The 11,743-nt window shown below is 43.3% G+C and overlaps 1 protein-coding gene across 1 annotated transcript in view; it reads left to right on the top strand.

The window, feature by feature from the left end:
- The first annotated feature begins 1,775 nt into the window (after window positions 1–1,775).
- LOC119186934 (putative nuclease HARBI1) overlaps window positions 1,776–11,743 on the top strand; it is a 29,389-nt gene continuing 19,421 nt past the window's right edge. The window contains exons 1-6 of the mRNA XM_075876674.1: window positions 1,776–1,894; window positions 2,452–2,639; window positions 3,303–3,572; window positions 4,390–4,659; window positions 7,095–7,172; window positions 9,322–9,446. Of these exons, the coding sequence (XP_075732789.1) occupies window positions 1,776–1,894; window positions 2,452–2,639; window positions 3,303–3,572; window positions 4,390–4,659; window positions 7,095–7,172; window positions 9,322–9,446 (1,050 nt within the window). The remainder of the gene's footprint in view (window positions 1,895–2,451; window positions 2,640–3,302; window positions 3,573–4,389; window positions 4,660–7,094; window positions 7,173–9,321; window positions 9,447–11,743) is intronic.

Raw genomic sequence — 11,743 nt, 5'->3', positions numbered from 1 at the left:
GAGGCGCAGCTTGTGATTGGTTGACAAGTGGTGCTCTCACTTTATGAAGTTGCAAAACGCTTCTTTCATCAGGCATTCCTGTCCTGTTCGTCATATCTTCCCCCTCACATATAAGAGCATATTTTGTCTTGGTCTAAAAGTCGCGCAAGTGATTTTTCCAAATTATTTTAGCGCCTACCCCTGCTGCGCAGTTTCTAAGAACAACATGGCGACCTAAACAACAGCAGGGGGTCATTCCCGCGGACACCAGTCGCTGTACTGGGACTCGCTCGCTGGATTTCGTGCCGACTGGTTGTGCGCCCACGCGCTTGCGACCTTCGGCGTCACCGTAGCTCTGGCCGACTGGGCTCGCCCTACGTCACCTCCTGCCGCCGACGGTCATCGACGACAGTGAAGCTCTGACTTACTGGACCTGCTCCACGCCATCTACAGACGCCGACAACATCTCCCGCAAGTGTACCCCGTCCTCGGACTCCAGTGACCATGCTTCCATCTTTCCTGTCTCTCCTATCCCCTCAGTTTGTTGTTGCTTCTTCTTCCTCTTTCCTATACCTTTACTACTGCCCTTTTATCCCTCCTTCCCCCCATCCCTTGTGAGCCCTGTGGCGGTGTCGCTCACTGAAGCAGACAATAACGGGGCTCACTTTTCTCTTCCTTTCTCTTTATTAAGAACCACTCGCAGTCGCTCTACTGTGGATTCCGTCGCCCTTCCGGATTGTGCAGGCCGTGCGAAAACCGACGGCAGTGTCTTTCGGTGAACGGCGAAACGTGAAATGTGTGCCTCGACGTGTTTGTGGTGAGGAAGACGGCGCCAGCGCTTCGTCGTAGCCGACTTCTTTACGGGGCCTTCAAAGATACTTCAAAGTGTGTTTGAATACGGCTGACAGCTCGTTCGCATCGCGTTCCGGAGTAATTTGTTCATCTGGCATCGAAATCCTTTGGTCACGTAACTTGAGTTATCCTGAAGAGTTGCTGTAACTCGTAAGCGAGGCTGTTTATTGGATTCCGGTTTCAGCAATGCGCTTCTATTGTCGCTGTATTGTGGACTCCGTGGCTTATCTCTGTGTTGGGAATCCCGTTGCGCCTTCGGGGGTCCAAGTTGTGTGAAAACCGACGGCAGTGTCTCTCGGTGAGCGGTGGAACGTGAAACGCCTGCTTTGGCGTGTTTGTTGAGAGGAAATAGGCGCCAGTGCATCGTCGTAGAAGGCTTCTTTACGGAGCCTTCAAGGTGTGTTTGAAGACCGCTGGGCGGACGTACTTATCGCCTTCCGGAGTACTTTGTTCAGGTGCAGTGTGATATCTGGCATCAGAATCGCTTGGGCAAGTTCCTTGACTGATCAAGAAAAATGGCTGTAACTCCTAAGCGACGGTGTTTTTTAATTCCGGCTTCAGCATTGCGCCCCTATTATTATTTTTCTTACTCGTACTCGAAGAAAGCGCTTTTTTCGATAGAGCAGCGAAGCTCAGTGGAACGCTGGTTCTGTACTAACACATCCAAGGCCTGTGCGGAGGCTGTGTGACAGCAGGTCAATAGCTCAACGGTGTTTACGCCTGTGTGTCTTCAGACTAGCGATTGCAGGTTTATAAAGTTGCCAAGATGCTTTATGCGAACTACAAGGATTCGACGTAGCTTTTTGTGTCAACTCTTTGCTTCTCTGGTTGCTATGGTAATCTCAGCATCGCGATGGACAGAACCGGAAGTCACAAACCTATGCGTTCTGCTATAAATATGGGTGCATCGGCAGCTATTACCCTTGACCTATGCTATCCGAACCATGGAGTACGTCCTGGCAGCCATCGCTGGTCATCGGCAACCTTCCCTGCGGAGAGAGCGCACCTTCCACCGGCGCCTAGCCACGGACGATGTTCCACACCAGCCCCTGCGTTACTACAGGTCCCCGAGGGAACATATTCGGACCCTTTGTACGACACTAGAGCCTCGAATGCAGCGGCCTACGGCACGGTCTCGCGCCTTACCGATGGATGTGCAAGTGCTGCTCGCTTTGCGCTTTTACGCAAGCGGCAGTCTACGGTAGCGTCGGCGTGAGCCAATCGAGTGCGTCGCGCATTAAGGCACAAGCCATAGAGTTTCCCGAAATTAATGCACTCTGGCGCTGCGATCACTCAGCGACCATGAGAATGATGGGTAGTACACACATTTGCCTAGTCTTCGTACTTGCGGGCGGCGAATCGTACTTGCGGCTCCATTTATTGCTGTGTTTCGGTTTTGTTTTTAAAGAAAGATTGAGCCCTTTTGAACTTCGTGATCCAATTTGGTGAGCAAGTCTTAAAAAATAAAATGGTGAAGTGCAACCGCTGAATATTTGCTAATACTTGTTTCGTAAGAAGACAGCTCCAAGCCACACGAACACACATGGAGCCAAAGGCAGGCCAGAAGTACGAAGATTAGACAAATGTGTGTACTACCCATCATTCCCATGCTCGTTGAAGCGCCGTGCTAGAGTGCCTAGAATATTCTAGGCACTCTAGCCGTGCGTTGCAGCTCCCATCTAGCGCCAGAGTTCCCTCTAGTAAGTATTGTGGGAGTTTCTATGGCACAAGTGACGCCCTGTGCTCGCTGGCTGCGGAGCACATACGCTTCCCGGCGACACTGAGGGCTGCTAATGCTACGGCCATCGGTGAGTTGAACTTTGTCAACTAATGCTGTTGCATGACGTGTCATAACGACTACAGTGTTTTGTTAGTGTGGCAGATTTAATGTTAACCAGCGCAAATCTCTTGAGAGCTACTACTAGGCTACCACGCATCTTGGTACCAGTAATAATTTGCAGAATATCCTGCTACACGAGGGAGAAGTTTCTACAGCTTACATTGTTGAGCAATTCTTTGTTGTTTGCCGTAAGCACGATTTTCCCAGTTTAATCGGAACCTTTCTGTTCACTAAGAAGTGTCACAGTCTTGGGGAAAGTAATTTATGTAGTTAACATTCCTGGACTCATCTAGTTGTTTTCACAAATTATTTTGATTTCAGGTCACTAGTTGCACGCAACCTTATTTCGGTGGCAGCACCAATATGTCACCAGAATGCACGGTTATGCAGCACAATTTTTATTTCTTTATCATACACTGCCTTGCTCGCCATCTTGAGAACTTAATCATTTGTGAAAAGTCTCAGCTCACTTCTTTACGAAATATACCGACATGCAGAGCTTGGGGGGTATTTCACAGTGTTTCAAGGTGCTCAAATGCCTTAGGTTGCCCTGACGAAATGATGTCATTATCTTACTGGCTAATATGTCTTAGCAGCACTTTCAATTGCTGTTCATTCATGTTCTTTTCAGCCTTTTCAGAGATAGCTGGGTTTCTTAAGGTCTTGGGATGCATTCATGGCACTCATGTGCAAAGCAAGCCTCCTAAAGACCAGGAACACTTGTACAGGAACCGAAAAGGACTGTACACAATCAATGTACAAACGATCTGTGATGCTGAGGGTGCCATTACCCAGCTGACATCGAAATGGCCCGGCAGCACCCACGACAGCTTCATCTGGGCAGACTGTGACCTTCGAAGGTGCTTCCAGAGACGGCAATCGCCCGACGGTTGGTTACTAGGTAATTTTTTCTGAAAGATATACTTGCGAAAAACAGGAAAGCATTTCCTGTGCTCGCCTCCTGAACATTTTTAATATGCTTTAATAGCAGCTGTTTGCAGTGTTCTCACACAAGGGTGTTAATTGTACTCTCGTTATCAAGTATACCAAACAAGGACAAATGTTTATGCAGTGATTGCTCCAGTTTAATTTAATATGAACAGGAATGGCAAGCTTTAGTTGTTGAGACTTTACGGTTCCTGTTGTCCTTCGCAGTGCTTGCAAGCCTTTCTCTCTCTCTCTCTCTCGCTCTCTCTCTCTCTCTCTCTATATATATATATAATATATAGTATACAAGTATGATATGTATACAAGTATGAAAGTAGAGGCACTTTCATATAAGAACTGTATATTCAGCCGGCACTTCGACGCGTCGAAACGTTGGCTGAATAAAGAGTTATGTGATAGCGCATCTACTTTCATACTTGTAACCTTGCGGCAACCGAAGTCATTCTTCTGCATGTACATATATGTATATATATATATATATATATATATATATATATATATATATATATGGGTGTGTTCTTTGTTTGTGGGGGTTGTGCACATACATACATTTTGCTGTTTGCCACTGGTTTGAAGACAGTTGAAATTTAAACCTGATGCCACTAAAATGAAGTAATAGTGCAATTTGCCTGTGTTCCATAATTCTGCGAACTATTTCCTTTGGCATTTTCGCACCGTACATGTTTTCAGGCTATATGTGATATCTTTAGATTTTTGTTCATTTCGGCATATCACCTGTGACATGAGTACACCCTTGTTCCTCTGTTAAGGTGGCTCTGGGTATGACTTAGAGCTATGGCTGCTCACCCCTGTAAGGTCTCCGGTTGGCCCTGCCAAGGAGCAGTACAACTCGGCCCACACTCGGACGAGGCAAGTCATTGAGAGGACCTTCGGGGTTCTCAAAGGACGCTTCAGGTGCCTGCACCAGTCCGGGGGTGCTCTACAGTACAGTCCGCTGATGTGCACCAAAATAGGGGTGGCATGCGCTATGCTGCGCAACATGTGTGTCCGACATGGCATTGACTTCAACTTTACTGATGGTAAGTGTTTGCTGTAGCTGTAGTAGCTTTATTAACATGTTTTGCAGAACAACTGCTTGGGTAGAAGAAATATTGAGACAACAGCTGCTCTAGCAATTGCCAACTGCCGTGCTGTTCGAGAAAGTGATCTTGCTCAAGCTTCAAAGATGTGCAGAAGTAGATATTTCATTCCTCATAATGAAAAGTTCACTGTTAGCATGGTCAGCTCCTACTTCATACTAGCTTGGTTCTTTCAGAAAACATCGAGCTTGCTCAAACCACTGGACATGGTTTGCCAGTTCCTCTGTGTAAATGTTTTGAAGTTTTTACATACCTGTACTCGTAAAAACATATGCTGCGAGTAATAGTACCATAAGATATTAGTGAGGGTTTGGAGAAGAATGGCTGTGCTGCACATGCATAGTAAATTCAAACGAGACTGTGGTTGCTAAAACGCGTAGCACAGGAACAGGGGTACCACGTATCATTGCTTTTATATACAAGTTTCTTTACCCTTGTCAGTACGTCAATGTTGCTCCAAGGGGGAGGGAACTTTACTCATTTTCCCTGTCCTGGTAGTCACACTGCATTGAGACCCACATAGTAGAAGACCGTGTACAGTCGATGCATCTTAAATGAGTGCTGGATGGTCGATTTATCCTGAGCGATGCACTATGGTATATCGCATGTTGATATATCTGTTTTGAGATCTAAAACCTTAAATATTATTATGATTAGATTATTATTATTTTATATCAGATTTATAAAAAAGCCAAAATTGCCAGATGTGACAGTTCCCTATTTTCACGGAAACATGTTCCTTTGAGCAGATTATTTTTCATATACTGTTTCCTGTTTAAAACATTGTGATTTTTCACCAAACAGGCACACCACTGTGAGCTCCACAATTTCTTAGCTTTGCTAAAATTTTGCAGCTTGAGAGCTTTTGTAGTGGGGAAATCTTTGTAATGTTTATTAGGCTAAGCAAAATGGTGTCAGTGTCCTTAATCCATGCTGACAATTACTGCCATAACATAGTCTGTGAAGGTTGCATTAGTAAATGCATCATTAAAGTATGCGCAGAATACATGCTCGTTTTTCTTGGCACAAAGCTTCTGGAGCACCTTAAAGCCTGATATTAAGACACTAGTTAGAAGACGATGTGCAAGGTTTTGCTTCACAATAAATATGTGTTGCAGTTATGTAAAAAATCTGTTACCAGGAATTGTGTCGAGCCGACCAACAAACTTGTCTTCCTCGAAGTTCTGTTCTATCCTTGAGGAAGAGGAGTGAACTTGTGAAATATTAGGTTTGACAGAAACCTCATTTACAGATTTTTTCATTGAAAGCTTCTATCGTCTCCTTTCTGCCATTTTTTTGTATGTTCCAGTAATGAAACAGACGCTTGAAAGTCTTCAGTCATTCATACCTGTACAAATTTTGTAGCTAGCAGTCTTTTGCAAACAGTTGTATGGTCTTTCGCAAAGCACTCCTTATACAAATCTGCTCTGTGAGCAATACGGAAGTAAAATTTTGTACACGAATTATAAGGTTCATATGAGTGCACTAGTATGGGTAACAAGAGAAAAACTTTCGCTTGGCTGTGTGTATTTCTTCAACGGTCAAGTCTGAAACACTGGTTGGCTGCAAGCTGAACATTCATGCAGCATTCTCGTTTAGCAAATGTCATTTATGTATCTCTATTTGCGATTATAATGCTTAAAGATCCTTGCTGCCTTGCTTTGCAAATGAAAAAAAAAAATCCATGCTGTGCTGTCTTAAATGATTTCCTTCTTTAAATATGGGGCGAGCAAAACATGGAACATTTATTTTCTGCACTGCTATAATTTTTCAGAACATTCATACTTGGAGCAGTAAATTGTCACTGGAAATTCAGGTGTAAGTGTGGATACCGTAATAGTATAAGTTGTATACGTAAAGGCGTGTCTACAATAGAGGAACTCGACACTTATTTCGGTAGGCTGATTGTCTTTGGGAGCGTTTTTTGTCTGGTCATCGGCCGATGTACACTGCAACGACACAAACAGTCTGCCTATGGCCTCAGGGAGGCTTTGTTCGCGCCTTGTCCTGCCCACAGCCTTTAGTTGGCCAATTTTCAATTAGAGTCGCACTGGGGGGGCACACGCAGTGACACCTACTAAATTTGCACAAAACATTTGCGACTGCTTCTCATTTTCAGCCATCCTCCGGGCGTTGCCATTGTCCCTTTTGGGGTGAGGGGCCGGGGGGTCGGGACAGACAAAGACAAAGCGAAGGAATGACTTTTTTGGAGTGCACAGGCTGACCATTGAAGGAGCCCTCCAACACTATTCAACCCCCTATGTTTTATATGTGTGTTGTGTATACTGAAGTACAGACTAATGCAGCAAGTTGTTTGACTTAGAAAATTCAAAATACAAAAACCAGAGTGTGGACCCTCAACTCGATTTTCACAGGGTCACTTGACAGCATTTCACTTGCCCGTGTCTTCGGAGGGCTACCCCAACTAAATAAGCTGGAAGCGCCTACTCAGGGTAACCTCGCACCTCACTGTTTTTTCTTTTGCAAAGTAATGTTGACCTTGTTGCTACCACAATTGATGTCTTGCTTGACGCATGGCTTGCCAGAGCGTGAGTGAGAGCTACTTTGTCGAAGCGAGGCGTTTTCTGCTGTTTTTACAATATCCCAAGTCACTTTCTCTTATTCTGAGAAAGGCATTTGTGGAACCAGAACAGTGAAGTATTGTAGAGCCTTCGCGTGCTGTTAGATGAGCTGCCCAACAAACAATGGTGCACTGCACCTCTTCTACAGGGCATGTGCAGAAACAGATAGCTCGTATACTCAAGAAAGCAAGAAGAGGGAAGAAAGAAAAAGACGTGCTTCGTATAGAAATCTGACCCGCGCAAGCTAAAAATCCAGTGCCGAAATGGCAGCCAGCATCTCTGTCATGCTTTGTAGTCACCGTGATCTTTTTTGTTGTGGTTGCGTGTGTTCAGGGTTTGATGAAGAAGCACAGAGAAGAAAAATGAAACAGATTAGTAACCTCAGTTTGATCCTACACCACGATCGCTTCTAGCATTACATTTATACAATCATATGACGGCAACTTTCTAGTGTCATTTCCACCCGCAAAGTTCAGACGAGCGCCGCTACGTGGCGATAAGGTCGGCAGCGATGTGTAGTTTGTTGCGTAATTAAAATACTAAATCAACTGCTATTGGCACTTTGACCCATGCTGAAATTATTTCCACCTATCGGTCTCTGCAAACCACCAATAAAACATAGCTTGTTCAATAGTGTTGGAGAACACCTTTAAGTAGTGTGCGAGGCCTTCTACCTCTGCCTAAGATCTCTCTCTTAGTTCTTAGATTGAACGACAAAGGTAAGTTTTTGCTCGGCAATCGATCTTCTGACAATCTGCGGGTGACAAGTCTGCTAATACGCTTTGCTGGTGTTTTCAGTCTGCTATCATATTACACGACGACAATGAGCTTTCTTTCGAAGCGTCGTTGTTTTCGGCTCAGTGCGACCAGATTGTCAGGTGCCATTGTCGGTGGGTAGCTCAGCCGATCGTCTGCGTCGGGGTCGTGTCAGCGCCGGGTCGCTGTAGTGCAAACACGCCTTTAGCAGACCAGTGAGTGCAAGTACATGTGTAAATATAACCATAAATACAGACCACAACGAACATCATGGTCTGGCTCAGCTTGTGCATGGAGATTTCATAGTGTGAGCAGTTGTGCTGTAAAATATTTAACTTCTCTAACTTCTTACATTCCCTTGAATCAATCTCGCAAGGATTGAGCCAAGCGGTAGTTCGGAAACTTTTTCAGGACATTGTTGTGGAAAGGTTCACCTCCTACTTCACCAAAGTGAGCTTTTATCATAGCACATGTATTGTTAGGTGGAAGTAAGATATGCGCTTGCCAATTTAGTTATAAAGTTGCACTTTTTGTTTGCTTAGTGTTGTGCACAAGGTAAATGATTGGAAGCATTGTATATCATTGACTCTGCCACACTACTCAGGACAACAATGTAGTTTCACTGTGCAAAAAAGCTGTGGGTATAACGAATGCTCCTTTTTGTGCACTCAGAATTTCTCTAGCTTTCAGTATCTTTGAAATGGCACTCAAATGGTGTGCTCAAGTGTACATGAAAAAGTTTTCTCGGCTACTAGTGGCAAGTAGGTGATCTAGCATTGAGTAACTTGAGAGCATCTGTGCAGCTGCTGTGAGAAATGAGGCTCTGATGATAGCTGGTGCATAATCACCTATATTTGGAAAACTTTCCCATTGTTCATGAGACAGCATGTTATTATTTCGCATGTGTGGTCTATCTACTTTCTCTCACCATAAATGCTACCAAAAGCATGCCTCTGAACTAATGTTTTTTCTGAGCTGCATTAATGACTAATTGGAAATGAAGAAAATTTTTTTCTGTGCTTGCAACTTGCTTCTAGCACCGAATTGTTGTACACTCTCAAGGAGATTGCTGTTTTGCCGCATGAAGAGTTATCACCTCACTTTCACAGATTTCTTTTGTAATTTTTAGATTTGTTGAATTTGTTTTTCTATGGAAATAAGTTCCTTTTTTTCATGCTCCTTCTTGAGATAGATAGATAGATAGATATAGATAGATAGATAAATATAGATAGATATAATGTGTGTGTTTACGTTTTCTCCTTAGATGACCCTTTCTTGGACGAGGGAGGGGATGACCCTGAACTACGACGTCTGCAAGAAGACACAGGAGCTGGGATTGCTGTGGGTCGCCAAGTTATTCAGGCCATGCGTTCATTGGCTGAGCAGATGGTATGGCAGCTAATGTTTTTCTTTAATGTACAATATGTATACAAAAAAACTTTACCTCTTCATGTTGTCTTCATTTTCCAAGTAGGAGTTAATGCCGTAACGTAGGCTGGAAAAGGTAACGTGGTCACAATAGTTTGCCATGCCGAAATATGAACTTTGCCAGGCACTTGTTCCACACTTGCTGATGCTGACTTCTGTCTCGTCACCTTGTCCATGCTGTTTACAGTCGGTAAGGAAAGGAAACCGTGATAGACATTCCTTCCTGCTTCTTTTCTTCTACACTGCATTGTTGAATTAAAGGGATAAGCTGTGTTAAACCTCGTCATTCTATTAGTCATATGTAAAGCAGACGTGCAATTAGTACCTCCACAATATGGGGCTGTCGCATCCAAAAGGGCATGAGAGTAATATATTAAGATACTGTTTTTCAATTTGCTGTTAGAGGAGCTACCAGGTATAGCTACATTGTGCATATTGGGTACTCTTATAGGCCTGTAGAGGCACAAAAAATTTTGTGGCCTAATTGCCTCCTTCTTGGCTACTATTTGCCCCTAGATAAGTTTGAGTGGTGATGCAGGCACTGCTATTTCATTATATGGTTCCGAAACATGGCAGTTGAAGCGTGCGTTGAGCTCCGAATGTTCAATTTTGCTCTTTTATTAGAGTAATTAACTTTATCCAGAGAATGGTGCAGTGGCCTAATAAAATGTAAAGGTCAGTGTCAGCTGGTAGCACAAATATGAAGACTACAGGTTCGTAATGCCAGTTAAGCACTCCTCTCTTTCTCTCTCTCTCTCACTCACTCACTCTCACTCACTTTCTCACTCACTCACACACACACATGCACATGCACACACACACATGGGGGTAAATGCTTTGAATGCCTTGTTGACACTTGTTGAGAACTGTTTGTTGCGTGGAGGCTGATCTCGCATATTACCCTTAGCTGAATGTGAATTTAAAGGATAATTGCAAGCTAACACAATTTCAAAACAATCTGCATTCACTGCGCTTGACATTCATCGAGATTAGATATCAAATATTCAACACTTCGGGTGACAACTGAAAGACTAGTGTTCATAAGGCAAAGACAAGATAACACCAGCACTCACTAACAGTTGTAGGTGTGCACTTCTGGTCCTGGCTTTGCCTTCTGCCTACTGGTTGTTAGTGCTCTCCTTAAAAATTTGTACCAACTTTTACCCTCCGATCAATCCTTCTAGGATATTTTATGAACTGCTCGTATCATTTCTTAGTCCTGGGTATAGACAGCAGCTGTTGGTTCATATTTATTAAAAAAATTCCTTGCGAAATGGGCCTCAGTTTGTTTCACTGCAGTAAATGAAAGTTTGAACACTAATGTTATGATAGCAACGTTTAGTCACTTGAACGATAGTAAAAAAGTCATGCAAGACGAGTGAAGAAAGAGAAAGACAGCTTAGAACTACGTTGTTATGCATAACACGATTGCCAAACTTGAGAATTTTGGCTTCAGTCTCGGGAGTGGCAATTTCGATTTGGCTATGCAGCACACATTTACATTTTGGCGAAAGACTGTTGTATTTAGTGATTTAAATGTAAAAAATAGAAGTGGTTTCCACTGTTTTAGGTGGAAAGTCTGGGCTAGTATTACTGCCCCAGTCTGCAATAGTGTTTTTCTCATTTTTTAGTTAGTTTGCCTGTTCTACATAGCGTGTTTGTTTTTTTTGCTGCATATCTATAACATAAATTAATTTGGACTTCGACAAGACTTTGCAAAAATAAAGAATATGTTAGGACATTTCTTAAACCTATTCATGTGGGCATGGAGAACAGTCGTTAGTTCAAAAGTACACTGAGAAGACCTGACAAATAAAGGTAGTTTGTTGCTTGTATTAAAGCAGTTAACTAAAGCATTTTATTGCAAGATAAGAATTTGCTTTTTCTGTGTGCACTTAATTTTCAGGAATCAAGTTTATGATCTTGGTGAGAACTTGAAGGAAGGTGCTTGCACCTGCGCAGATTATGTCTGTTTACGAACGAGACAGTGCTGATAAAGGCTTCAGACTTGTATTCGTTAAAAGTGTTCCAACATGTATTACAGTGCAGAGGTGCAATACAGAACCAACACAGGGATGGATGGTACGTCCACATTAGAACTTCACATGACAACACAAAATATCTGCCCATGCAGAGCTGGTTTCGGTAATGTTACCTCATGTTTGGTCAGCTTATGAAAGACACAGCCAAAACATTCACTTTAAAAATTTTTAATTGTTTTCACTGTAATTTGGCACCACTCTGTTTGCTTCAAAATG

This window comes from Rhipicephalus microplus, chromosome X, assembly GCF_043290135.1.
Source record: "Rhipicephalus microplus isolate Deutch F79 chromosome X, USDA_Rmic, whole genome shotgun sequence".
Taxonomy (NCBI): domain Eukaryota; kingdom Metazoa; phylum Arthropoda; class Arachnida; order Ixodida; family Ixodidae; genus Rhipicephalus; species Rhipicephalus microplus.
This window is presented reverse-complemented; position numbering and strand designations above follow the sequence as displayed.